The sequence below is a fragment of the Notothenia rossii genome, assembly GCF_949606895.1.
Source record: "Notothenia rossii genome assembly, chromosome: 9".
NCBI lineage: Eukaryota > Metazoa > Chordata > Actinopteri > Perciformes > Nototheniidae > Notothenia > Notothenia rossii.
Genome location: NC_136907.1, coordinates 40,102,766 through 40,117,281, shown reverse-complemented (window position 1 = coordinate 40,117,281; position 14,516 = coordinate 40,102,766). Strand labels below are relative to the sequence as shown.

General features: G+C 39.5%; 2 protein-coding genes across 2 annotated transcripts in view; both read left to right on the top strand.

The window, feature by feature from the left end:
- The first annotated feature begins 555 nt into the window (after positions 1–555).
- The window catches only part of LOC307017955 (epidermal retinol dehydrogenase 2-like), an 89,291-nt gene continuing 75,330 nt past the window's right edge, over positions 556–14,516 (top strand). Inside the window, exons 1-2 of the mRNA XM_079647939.1 lie at positions 556–838; positions 3,982–4,309. Coding sequence (XP_079504065.1) covers positions 3,989–4,309 — 321 coding nt within the window. The 5' untranslated portion in view covers positions 556–838; positions 3,982–3,988. The remainder of the gene's footprint in view (positions 839–3,981; positions 4,310–14,516) is intronic.
- LOC307017956 (protein FAM200A-like) lies at positions 9,640–11,103 on the top strand. Its single transcript, XM_079647940.1, has 2 exons — positions 9,640–10,575; positions 10,984–11,103. Exon 1 carries the CDS (start codon positions 9,688–9,690, stop codon positions 10,570–10,572), a length of 885 nt encoding a protein of 294 aa, XP_079504066.1. The 5' UTR covers positions 9,640–9,687; the 3' UTR covers positions 10,573–10,575; positions 10,984–11,103.

The window sequence follows — 14,516 nt, the reverse complement described above, 5'->3', positions numbered from 1 at the left end:
GAGACAACAATCATTAACTTCCTAGTTGGGAACATTTCTTATGAAATGGAAAATTAAACTAAACAAAAAACAGGCTGATAAGCTAAACACATTGTATTAGTATAAATTAACACAGGCATCCTGCATCATGCAATGATTTGTACGTGCTTGTTTTTTACTTTAATTAGTTAGTTCATAAATTAATATGACTTATTCACTTTTAATTGACAATTCTATATTTCAAATGTGAGGTTATTCAGTAAAGTTAAATAATCTTGTTAAAAAAATAATACACTATTGTGATTGAGGTTTCTCTTTTACTCTTGTTTGCTAATTCATGACGTAACAATGTGTGTTATTGAAGTTAGATATTTAAGTGTGCTTTGGGCAACAGGAAAAGTGCTATATATAAATAACATGTATTATTATTATTAAATTAACATTTAGCAGGAATAAAATAAAAAGTATAGTCGCACTTCAAGCCCCAGAACACCTTGCGGGGACGAGGAGAGGCTACGGGCCGGGATTGGCTGACAGTCACATGGCACATCCGGCTCACCGCGTCATTGGTCGGCGGTGAGGAGGCTGCTGTGTGATGTGAACGGCGCTAAATGCTTTGTTTTTAACTCCAGAGGCTACAGACAGGGCCGAGACACTGCCAGGAAGTATATCCAGCCGAGCTCCACCACACCCAGGCACGGTGCGCGGCCCCGCGAACTGTTTTTATCAACTTTACCCTGATAACGTTAAGGCACGTTTGATTAGAGCGTGTGTAGCCTGTGCGGTGAGCAAAGTCTCACTTATTTAACTCCCGTGGAGCCCTGCACAACTCTCGCTAACGGTAGCTCACAGCATAACGGTAAGTTAGACGCTCCTGTCAATTAAACGCTTTATCAAGCTCTGTCATATCTGCCACTTTTCGCTTTCTTTACTTTTTACTTCTACTCCACTACAGTTCAGAGGTACATGGTGTACTTGTACTCCACTACATGTATTTAATACCTTTAGTTACTTTACAGATGTGGATGAATGATGTGAAATATAATGAAGTGTTAAATCAGACTTTAGTTCAACCTGGAGTAAATCCACAAGCTACCCTGCAGTATACAAAGTCATTCAAAGTAGCTGCACCTTAACCAGCTTTGAGAACACTTTAATGATCAATCATTCTAAAACACACACACACACACACACACACACACATATATATATATATATATATATATATAATAAGATAAGATAAGATGGTACTTTATTGATCCCAATTTGGGAAATTGTTTTTGTTGCAGCAGCATAAAAGACAAGGCATTTTACAATAAAACAAAACTACAAATAAACAAGAATATAAATAAAATAAAATATAAAATACACATGTTGAAATTAAAATATACATGTAGATATTATATATACAAATATATATATATTCTGAAATGGACCAATCTGCAAAATGACTGCTTTTACTTTAGGCACTTTATTTTGATCCTAATACTTTTCTATTTTTACTTGAGTAACATTTTGAATGCAGGACTTTTACTTGTAGGAGAGTATTCCTACACTCTACTGTACTTCTACTTGTACTCAGGTTCAAGATCCGAGTACTTCTTCCACCACTGAGTGGTTACAATATACCAAACAGCCAATTTTTGTTGAGATGAATTTTAGTTTCATTCATCTTAAAAGTGAAACAATACATTATCCATCATTTAGATTTGAATTTGAATATAAACTATTTGTAAAAAGCATGCAAATAGTTCAATCTTGTGCTAAAGTGATACATGTATACGTAGATTAACATAACAATTTGAAACGTGTACCTCCAGTTAGTTAGAAAGTAAATGTCATTTTAAATAATAGCCGTCCTCATATAGAGACACACATAGACCCTCTTTTGTACCTCACATTCGACAGTTTAAAGTGTACAAGTGCTTAAAACAGGATGGTTATAAATGAGGACCATTCTCAGGCTCTATTTTGTGTCATTCCAATTGATGTTTAAATGAAAAACATGCCGGTTTCTAGTGTTTCTTTTCATCTACAGCAGGGGTGTCAAACTCATCGCGGGCCACATTAGCATTATGGTTGGACTCAAAGTTGTAACTATTTAAATATACATATATAATATATATAAAATAATGTATTATATTACATTATTGCCTCTGAATTAACTACGTCTGAAAGCAGAAGTCCAGGGCAAATAATCGCAAGTCTCTTCAGTGTGCATGTCACAAAACGAGATGCATTGTGGGACATGTAGTTTATGGGCAACCTGCTTCTGTAAAGTGGCATGTAACCGTATAATAAACTTATTATACTCTTTGCAAGCTCTTGCAGGTCACATAAAAGGAAGTCTCGTGCCAGATTTGGCCCCCGGGCCTTGAATTTGACACCCCTGATCTACAGTATGTAAATATGGGTTCAGGTAATCATAATCAACAGCAATGTTTGGATTGTCATTTTTTTTTTTTTCAGATTTGGTGCTAGATTTAAGCATTGTTGACTATTTAAGAATGAATTTAAATTGTAAAAAATCCCTCCAAAATGCCCCTTTAGGACATGCAAGGACACAGTTTCCCATGTGAGACCCAAATGTGGCCGATCTATTGATCCATTCAGGGTGAGCGCACTCGCAGGTTCTAGCAAGTGGGGTAAAATACATGGGCTCGTGTTTCTACAATGCTCAGATAATGCCAGCTTTTGGAAACCAACCCTTTTAACTCTTCTCATTTTACTTTAAATGTTGCCTAATTCTGTGTAGTACACACATGCTTGCCGACCTCAAACTTCCTGTGAAAACCACACAGACCAGAGATCTTTGTCTATATGTGCCATAACTCACAACAGGACAGTTTCTCTGCTGCAAAACAGTCGAAAAGAAACACTTTGACATATTGATCTCTAACAAAAAAGCCCAGGAGTCAAACTGTTATTGATTCAGAGAGAAAAGTGAACATTACATATCCCAGGCCATTTCTACTGATCATGATTCCATTGTTGAGGTTTACTAGAATAGATTTACATTGTTCCAAACTCACATTGGTTTCTCATACAGCATCTCTGTATAGTATGTGTATTCGCTCTCTGTCCTACACGGCTTGTTGGAGCTCCTGCCCCCCCCCCCCCCCCCCCCCCCCTCCCTGTGAGCCCACTGTGCTCTGATTGGTCAGTTCGCCCACTCTGTTCTGATGAGTCAACCACCGTTACAGCGAAACATCAGTGATTATGTGTTACAATGGCGTTAGCAACCAGAAAATAACACCAGTAATGACAAACAGATGAGAATGCTGCGTGGGGTCTGGGTGCCGTGTTGGCGGGACGTTGCGGGGCTCGCTGCTGTGAGGAGCGGACAGTGTGAGCTGGATTACTGGTGTCGTTTCCTGGTTTCTGCGTGGGGTCTGCGAGACACCGCAGAGCTCAGCCTGAGCACACAAACTCTGTGTGTGTGTGTGTGTGTGTGTGTGTGTGTGTGTGTGTGTGTGTGTGTGTGTGTGTGTGTGTGTGTGTGTGTGTGTGTGTGTGTGTGTGTGTGTGTGTGTGTGTGTGTGTGTGTGTGTGTGTGTGTGTGTGTGTGTGTGTGTGTGTGTGTGTGTGTGTGTGTGTGTGTGTGTGTGTGTGTGTGTGTGTGTGTGTGTGTGTGTGTGTGTGTGTGTGTGTGTGTGTGTGTGTGTGTGTGGGGCTCCGTGGATTGGTCCATTTGGACGTAGTTACGTCAATATGCCCCGGAAGAAAAAAATTGAAAAATAAAAATCTCCAACGAGGTGTTCTGGGGCAGCATAGACACGTCTTTTCTGTGTTAGTTTTACTCCCTACAGGGTGTACTTTGAGGGTTTGTGACTCTGCAGACCGTTTACATGCAGAAAAAGCTACATAACACACAAGGGGACGGGTAATAACCGGAAAAGCATTTGATGGGACCTTTTAACATAACGCATATCTAAACCTTGAACTTGGGTTTAGCCTGCTATCTCATTATGTAATGTATGTTCTCTGTATTTTCCTTCTTAGATCCATCATGAATTTCATCCTGGAAACCCTCCAAGTCCTCCTGATGTCCATCTGGTACAATTTGGAGTCCTTCGTCCACCTGTTTGTGCCCAGGAAGAGGAAGAACATAGAAGGAGAGGTGGTCCTGATCTCTGGGGCGGGCAGTGGGATCGGTCGCCTCATGGCTCAGGAGTTTGCGGCTCTAAACACTGTGCTGGTGTTGTGGGATATTAACCAGGAGGGGATGAATGAAACGGCCAGGCTGGCTAAAGAGAGCGGAGCCAGCAGAGTGCACTACTATCTGTGTGACTGCAGCGACAAGAACGAGGTTTACAGAGTGGCAGACCAGGTAAGGTTCCTGAAAACCATTGTATTTACACTGGAAGTCGGGGTCGGAACTGGGAATAAGTCACACCCCAGTTCCAGCAGCAGTCATCTCGGGTTACCCATTGTTAGCAATACCGTTTGATAACTACTTTATTTTGTGAATACAAACGTCATAGCAACATATCCACAGATAAAGCAGAATGGGGCCTCTTTTAAGTAGACGACAAGTTGTTATGTTAAAAAGGGAGGATATACTAGGTAACAATAAATATTAGGGGTGTAACGGTATACGTATTCGTACCGAAAATATTCGGTACACGTGTGTACCGAAGTGTACCGGACGAATATAACGTTGAATGTAAAAAATTGAGAACGTGAACAACTTTTTGGAAGTAATCTCAGGTGCTGCATCACAGCATTCAGTGTAATTTGCTCACATTGGGTTCAACGCGTCATAGAGCGACCAAGTCATTTCATTGGACGAGAGCTGGTCACAGGGATGCGTTCAAATTTAGTCAGTAATTTGAGGAAATGGCGAACGCAGATCGAAAATCCTCCAGCATCATTGAAGTCTCCGGTTTGGGAACATTTTGGTTTCGCAGTTACGTACAAGGATGACGGACAAAGACAGGTGGACCGAACCAAAGCTGTTTGTTGGCATTGTTCAACTAAAATGTGTTACGTGTCTGGCAATACATCAAACTTGCACACTCATTTGAAAAGGCATCACCTGAACGTGAATATCACTGGTACCAAAAGAAAAAAGACTGAAGTGCAAACCCAACTCCCACTATCATTTAAGCCTCCACCACTCGCAAAAAGTTCAGACCGAGCCAAAGCTATTACAAACACCAAATATCATAATGTTGCCATGTTAGCAAAGCGCTACCTGGCTGTATCTGCTACCTCTGTCCCTAGTGAGAGGGTGTTCTCCACAGCAGGAGACATTGTTAGTGCCAGCAGATCTGCCCTTTCGGCATGCAATGTGGACAAGTTCATTTTTCTTTAAAAAAACATGTCAAGCTGGCTGCTTAGGTACTAGTACAGTACAGTTCAAATACAGACTATTTCAGTTCATCGAAATGCTGCACCTTGATGTTTATTTTATTATATTTTGTATTTGAGTGAATATTCACAGTTTAATAATAATTAAAAACCCAAAACAAATATTTTATGTTGTGTGAGTAAAAGTACAGTAAAGTTCAAATAGAGATTATTTCAGTTCATCGAAATGCTGCACCTTAATGTTTATTTTATTATATATTTTGTATTTGAGTGAATACATTATTCACAGTTTAATAATAATTAAAACCCCCAAAAAACATTTTATGTTTTGTGATCATTTTTTCTGCTGCACCGAAAACGTACTGAACCGTGACCTAAAAACCGAGGTACATACCAAACCGAAATGTTTGTGAACCGTTACACCCCGAATACATATTCTAATGATGAAGCAGAAAGTATACTCTGCTATGAGACACACACACACACACACACACACACACACACACACACACACACACACACACACACACACACACACTGTGGTGGGAGCTTACAACATCAATAAGTCTGCTGTGTTGATCAATAACACATTACTGACTGTCATCATCCTGCTCCCTCATAATGTCCACCCTAATGTCTTCTTCTTGGCCAGCGTTGAAACTTGTCGGTACTGGTATCCATAGGCGTCATTTAAACTGGGGACGCACAAATAATTGTACACTATTATTTGCACAAGAGAACATTTACAATCTCAAGGGCTGTTTTTGGTAACCCAAAAGTTGCAATTTGGACCTGCGCCATGTTTAATACTAGTTATAATTGGAAAGAGAAGAGTAAAGCTATTGTTACTCTCGCTTTGCAGCTGCGTAACACAGTTTCTGCACTAGCTGTCAAAACATGTATTCAAGGTTCAAGGCTTTTATTGGTCATGTGTACATAGCTACAGTGTAGTTATGACAATGAAAATCTTAGGTTACTGCACCAAAGGTGACTTTTGCTTTGTAATGCCTGTTGTAAAATGCCATTATATATGTGTTTTTACTGTATGTATTCCTAAAAAGTATTTTAATTTGTTTTGTAAAGCACTGAATTGTCGCGTTCAGAAAAGTGCTATATAAATAAACTTGCCTTGCCTTACAGCCAAACTTGACAGGCTCTTCTCTGTCATTGTAGACAGCAAATACCTCATTCCTTCCGTCTACTTGGATCCGAAATGCTTCTCGTTTTGCGCTGTCCCCCCGTTCAAATGAAATCGCCGCCAATCATATTTCCAGGCTCGCGCCAGGGGGGGGGGAGGGGTTACAAGGCTTGTGTCTTGTGCTGCATTCACTTGCACTCGGACATTAGAGATTTTCTCTCAAAAATGTCCGATGAGCCACAACTTTTCTTTCAAAACAAAGCTGCCAACTGGGATGGCAGCTGGGGTGGCAAGGCATTTTTCTGAGGTGGCAACTGCCACCCCGTGCCACCCCGTAGAACCGCCACTGCTAGTAGGCAACTCACAAAAGATAAACTATTCGTTTTCGGTTTTTAATTATTATTAAACAGTGAATATTCACTCAAATAAATACAAAATATAATAAAATAAACATTAAGGTGCAGCATTTCGATGAACTGAAATAATCTGTATTTGAACTGTACTGTACCTAAGCAGCCAGTTTGACATGAGGACTTACTTGTCATTGTATTTTCATGTTTTTTTAAAGAAAGATGAACTTGTCCACATTGCTTGCCGAAAGGGCAGATCTGCTGGCACTAACAATGTCTTCTGCTGTGGAGAAAACCCTCTCGCTAGGGACAGAGGTAGCAGATACAGCCAGGTAGCGCTTTGCTAACATGGCAACATAAAGATGTAGCGATTCATTTCAGACAGTTTGAAACGCGAGGGCCGTGATTGGTACGTGATCTGCCCTCGCTCAAGGGAAAACCCCCAGCTTGACTTGAGACCGCCCCCGTGATAGATAAATGTAATTTATAATGAAGCCAGCTGCAATGGATCATTGATCCACCAGGGGGTGCAGTGGGGTTCCACACTGGAGCTCATGTGAAATAAAGTGAGATACAGTACGCTGGATGTACAGCGGAACTTTGTTAAGATCCATATGTCACGGATATCATACTACTGTGCTAAATAAGAGACATGTAATCATTTACAAAACATCACCATGTTGTTATTTAACAAAATAATGTTGTTTAGTTGAAAAAAACAAACCGGAGGAAATGCAGCCCGGCTCTCGATTTTTTATCCTAATTTAATCATCATCTTCACCACGATCATTTATGTTTATGTTCGCCGAATTGACATGAAATCACTGACACATATGAATATATTGTATTCAACTTCATTAAAACGTTATTAATGTGCCTAAACTCAGTAATTCACTAAAACATTTATATTTTAATGGAGCCTCGTCGGCAGATCAGGATCCCAAAGCGTAGCGGAGGGATCCTGATCTGCATGACGGGTGCTATTTTCCCCATAAGGAACAAGTCGCTGCAAATTATCCCGCTTATTACATGGCCACATTCTCAACAAAGTAACGACATGACTCCCAGTATTAATTGAAATGCTTTTATGGATTTAGAAAATGTTTTTATTGATTTAAAAAATAGTTGTATGTATTGATTTAAATTGACATGCATCCGCTAAGAAAAATAATCCGTTGTTACCGTTTTTTAAACAGTCTGAATGAAACGGCAACTCTCAGCTGTCTATTTACACAACTAATGGCCCATCAACCACAGCTCTCTCCCCCCCCTCCCCCCCTGATCTTTCTTCCCCAGCAGCTAAATTAACTGTAGGTTACTCTGAGTGACCATAGACTGTATGTGACAAGCTTACAGTTAGTGACGTAACAACACCATAAAAGCTGGTGGGTTGAAAGCAATACGGGAGGTAAAAATAACTAGAATAATTGTGATTTATTTATTGTGGCTTTTATGTTTTTAGGTATAAAATGTTATGTAATTCAGGCTTATAGTTCACCCTTCTCTAAAAGCCTTCAACAATGACAATATTCATAGTAATTTAATAAATCCTTCCAACACACATTGTAAAAAATAGCCTAAGTTAAGAAATAACACCAATATGTACATCTTCTGATGTAACAACAATAACATTATAAATAGTAACATAGCTGAACATGGTACTTTACATTTAGCTTTGAATGTTACTGACCTGAGATGTTTTTATTACATGAATTAAGGTGACTGAGGCTTTTTAACATACAGGGATGCAAACTCATCAGGTATGAAAAAGGTGACAAGGATCCGAGCCCCCGGCTCCCCCACCCCACAGAATATCGGCTTTAAAATGAGGAATAACAGAGGATATTAGCAGAACAACTAAAGCAGCAGTGTTAATAATAACAGAAACGCCAAAGAGTCACATCTAATAGAAATATATAAAAGCATTTATTTTAAATTGTGTAGCAGTCAATTTATAATTTTGGCAGCACTGCTGAGCATTTTGAAAATGTATTTTCATGCCTCTGTGCAAGGCTTAGTCTTTCTATCTGTATAGCCACATGGTGTAAAGCAGCCAACCCCAATTAGCGGCCCGCGGGCCAGATCAGACCCACGAGAGGCAAATGCATGGCCCGCGCTGATCTACTGGCATTCACTTGTTATAACATAAAAACATCAAATAAAATGTCCGCGGTTTCGCTTTATTTTGACCTCCGTCGACACTCGTAAACCTGACCCACGACCTTATCGCGTGCATATGCAAGACGTGCTTCGCGGGCTTGACTTACTCGTCACCCACCTGGAATAGTGGCAAACACATATAAACAATAGCTCGCCAGCTAGCCGCCTGTGATCCCAGCCCAGCGATTGACCAACATGACACTAACCGTCAGTTCAAAACTGACTGGACTGAGAAGTATTGTTTTTCTTTACCGGACCACGTCAATGCTAAACCGACTTGTTTGATTTGCATGCAGAATGTAGCTGTAATCAAATCAGACAACCTGAAGCGGCACTTCACCTCTATTCATGCTGCCAGTTTTAATGCTAACTATCCAGAGAAATCCGACCAGCGCTCACAAAAGATAGCAGGTTTGCTTGCATCATACAAGCACTCTGTTTCCACAATGTCGAAAACAACATCGGCACAAGAGAGCGCATCAGCTGCCTCATTGCACGTCTCTTGGACACTTGCTAGAGCCAAGAAGCCGTTTGCTGATGCTGAGTTAATTAAACGGTTTGGTAAGCAGGCTTTCCACCGTTAACCCGGCGCTTCTGACATTTCACTGCATCTTTCACAAATCAGTGTTGTGCGCAAAACTGTGTGGAAAAATGAAAGAAACGATGGATACTGTGACAAGACTGGTTAACTTTGTGCGTGAGAGCTCTAGTCTGCAGCATCGCCTTTTTAGATCGTTGCTAGAGGAAATGTCATCTGAACACAAGGATCTCTTACTACACAACGATGTTCGCTGGCTGAGCAAGGGCCGTGTGTTGGAGAGGGTGTGCGACCTGCGTGATGAACTGGTGTCGTTCTTATCAAGCCTGCAGAGCGAAAAAGCCCATGAGTTTTTGAGCTTTTTAACTGACACCAAGGTGATAGCAGATGTTAATTTTTTGTGTGAAATCATGTCTCATCTAAATCACCTTAACCTGCAGCTGCAAGGCAAGAACCACACTGTTGCTGAGATGTACGAGGCGGTTGAAGCTTTTCGGTCAAAGCTGCACCTTTTGGAGAGAGATATTCATGGGAGGAAGCTGCACTTTCTACGTCTGCGTAAGCACTGCGAGAAGAATGAAATGCCGGAAGATCCAGTAATGAAGGATTTTGTGTCAAAACTGGCAGAAAACTTCAAGGAGCGATTTGAAAGCTCCCCTAAAATCTCACGTGACATCCTCCTCTTCCTCAGACAGCCGTTCTCTGTGTCAGCAGACGGGCAGTGGACTGGAGAGGCCAAAAGGCTGGTGCCTTCCATAGAAGAGGGAGCTCTTCAGATGGAGGTCTTAGAGATGGGAAGCTCTGAGTTGCTGAAAGCTCAACACAAGGATGCACCAGTGTGTGACTTTTGGATCAACGTGGTTCCCCAAGCTCGTTTCAAAAACACCAGAGCTATTGCTATGTTCCTACTCACGATGTTCTACTCAACATACATCTACGAATCAGGATTTTCTTCAATGAATGCTATCAAAAGCCAGGACAGGAACAGACTCTCAAGTGCACATCTTGGACAGTGCCTCAGGATTGCCACAACAGAATACAAGCCCAACATCAGACAGGTTGTCTCCTCTCGCCGCTCTCACTTCTCTCACTGATTGGTGAGTGAACAACATCAATTTATTTTTGCAATTTGTCAATTCTATTGTGGTATAATAATTATTAAGACAAAAATAACCATTTTATAGTTATATTTTATATGTACATTCATTTCCTAAATAAAATGCTACGCAGCGTAATTAAAAACAAATTATTAATATGATAGAGAAAAAACCTTGGATAATGCAGGGCTTTTAACAACAGCCCACAAACTGGTTAAATTGAATACAACATTAAAATAATATATTAAAAATAAAGTTAAAAAAACCAAATACTATTTTTTATTTACAGCCTGATATTATTTGGTACACATATTTAAAAATGTTAAAACTAATAATGTGGTGTATTTTGGTACGACATTATAAAAGTAACTAACTGAAACTCTCTCTCTGTCTTCCTGTCTTTCCCAGTGTGTGTGTGTGTGTTACAGTGTTTGCTGAATTGGATGTGGACCTGTCTGACTATTTGATCAGAGTTCACTCTGTTGTTTTTTATTTTTGTTTTATTGTTATGCCCCATCAGACCACAGCAAAATCATTTGTATTTGTTAGAGCATTTATTTATTATTATTGTTAATAAATGTTTGATTTCGGTCTAATTTTGTTTCAAGGATGCATTTTTCCTTTACTCTCAACACAGGGTTTGTTTAATTACTACTGCCACTACTACAACAATTATAATAGAGGTAACATCTGCACATAGTGTAAAACAACTTTTAGTGACACATAATATTTTGGCCCTTAGCTGGTCTTGCTTGAAAAAAATTGGCCCTTTGGTAAATATAATTGGGGAACCCTGCAAAGTAACTAAGTTCATAAACTCAACAAGTACTATACTTGGGCACAATTTTGAGATACTTGTACTTTATTTAAGTATTTCAATGTTTTGCTACTTTGTACTTCTACCCCACTACAGTTCAGAGGTACATGGTGTACTTCTACTCCACTACATGTATTTAATACCTTTTAGTTACTTAACAGATGTGGATGAATGATGTGAAATATAATCAAGTGTTAAATCAGACTTTAGTTCCACCTGGAGCAAATCCACAAGCTACCCTGCAGTATACAAAGTCATTCAAACTAGCTGCACCTTTACCAGCTTTGAGAACACTTTCATGATCAATCATTATAAAACATATCATATATATTATTCTGAAATGGACCAATCTGCACAATGACTACTTTTACTGTCGCTACTTTCACTATATTTTGATGAGAATACTTTTCTACTTTTACTTGAGGAACATTTTGAATGCAGGACTTTTACTGTAACAGAGTATTCCTACACTCTGGTACTTCTACTTTTACTCAAGTACAAGATCTGAGTACTTTTACTTTTACTCTAGTACTAGATCTGAGTACTTCTCCTTTTACTCAAGTACAAGATCTGTGTGCTTCTACTTTTACTCAAGTTCAAGACCTGAGTGCTTCTACTTTTACTCAAGTACAAGATCTATGTGCTTCTACTTTTACTCAAGTACAAGATCTGAGTACTTCTACTTTTACTCAAGTACAATATATATATACTTATACCACCTCTGTTTATAGCCTATGAAAAAAACTATTAGAAATAGAAGGCTAAAGCTAACGTTAGCAGATAGTGACAATGTATGCTAGCTAGCTAGCTCAACGATTCCTTAAATAATATTGCCACAGAAAAACTTTTCAGTTCACATCACGCTCTGCCGCTCCAACAGGGAGCTCTGCTCTGAACACCAGAACGGCCCGTTCTAACAGCTGTTCACCAGCGGTCCAGTCTGTGCCACAGTGACTCCGGACGCACAGTTAATATTAACGAACTCACCCGTAGGTAATGTAGCTGCTGAAGCTAGACCATCATCTCGGAGCAGCAGAGCCTTATTATACATCCACCATGAGCAGAGCCGACAGGCAGGAAGACTCGAGCACACAGCTCGCACTTCATTATAATATATATATAAAAAAGAACACCATGCGTGTCATGATGGCACATAACAGCTCACGGCCGCAGATTACTCCGGGTCCCAGACCCCCCCATACCCCAAAAATATTTTTATTGCAGATCTACATGAATATCACAAACGACCTATTTTGGATTCAAAACGGCGAATTTCGCCGAAAGGTGACAAGTTTGCATCACTGAACATAGACCGAGCACAACTGAAACATAACATCTGAACCGATGTAAAAACATAATACACTTGTGGGGATTCAGCTTGGGATGTGAGGAGTGAGGGACACGGCTTAGAAAGGGCGTGTCGCCTGGCAGGACAGGAGAGTGTGTGCACCAGTCTGCCTTGATCTATGAATTCATGTCCGTGACACTCACTGCTGCCCACAGCTGTTTTATAGAAGGAAAACCTCCTTCACTTCATGAAAGTGTTTTAACCACACAGACCTCTACACACACATGACGGGTGTTATTTTCCCCATAAGGAACAAGTCGCTGCAAATTATCCCGCTTATTAGATGACTCCCAATATTAATTTAAATGCTTTTATGGATTTAGATTTTTTTTTTATAGATTTAAAAAATAGTTTTATTGATTTAAAAAATAGTTGTATGTATTGATTTAAATTGACATGCATCCGCTAAGAAAAATAGTCCATTGTTACCGTTTTTTAAACAGTCTGAATGAAACGGCAGCTCTCATCTGTGTATTTACACAACTAATGGCCCATCAACCACAGCTCTCTCCCCCCCTCCCCCCCTGATCTTTCTTCTCCTGCAGCTAAATTAACGGTAGGTTACTCTGAGTGACAAGCTTACAGTTAGACACAACAATGTCATTGCAAGTGACCCTCAGTTAGTTGACTTTTATGTTCAACTGCTAAATTCGTTACTGATAAAAAAGGGCTTCTACTGTACCTAATTACCTTAACACTAGAACCGCCAGAGGTTTTTGTATAGGCCTACCTAAACCTGTCAAATCCCGCTATTAGAATGCAATTTTTAACAACATAGGGTGCTACATAACACACTTTCAGGAAAAGTTGCGGACTGGGAGACTTTAATATTTTATTGAAAAAAAGTTACATTGCACACACACAACACACATCACACAAATTGACCCGATTTGCGGTTCTAGTGTTAAATAAACTCACTAATTAATGAAACCAGTTCAATACGCATTATTCTTATTCTTATCATGCTTTATGAGCGTAGTAGTCTTAAAATCAGATCTTTTTTTTAAATGAAATCTGACGGCAGGCAGTTAGCTCTGATCACCTATGATAAATGCGCCACACCTAATCTGGCCATTCAGCCACAGAGGTCCCTCTATACAAATCAAACTGTAGACGGTGTGAAAGCACCTATTGTTTTAAATAATGGTCGGAATGTGACCTGTGAGTCTTCTGAATTACCGTGGGACAGCACATTCTAAACTAAAATGTTCAATCAATAAAGTAACATCTTATCTTATCTTAATAATATCTTCATATTAATAATAATAATAAATCATACAGTATGTGTCCGAAAGGGAGCTGGAGGAAGCAAACACAAAAATATACAAAAAATATACTGCATATTAAAGCAAACGATTGTAAAGGTAAAAGTATGAGCATAACAAATAAAGAAGTGTAATGTAAACATTTACATTATAATTATGATTATTTAATATATAAAGACTATATATTATTGAATTACAAGATTATATATACTTTAGTTGATCTGAAATATTGATGTGTTCAAATGCTCTTCAAAACACAACTGAAAGTCCATGAAACTTGTCTTTTTGTATTTGTGAATGAAGCGCCATCTCCTGGTTAAAACCTGAAATTGAAAATCTGGCAACGCCCTCTTGGAAAATAGTGGGAGGGCTTGACATTCCTCAACACTGGTCTTAGGCAGGTCGTAGGCAGGAAGCTGTAAGCTGGAGTCTGAAATTCAGTGCTACATCTGTAAGGATATTTGGTGTTTGTAATAGCTTTTGGCTCGGTATGAACTTTTTGCGAGTGTTG

Coding starts and splice junctions, on each gene's coding strand:
- LOC307017956 (XM_079647940.1), top strand. CDS start 9,688: ATGTCATCTGAACACAAGGATCTCTTACTACACAACGATGTTCGCTGG.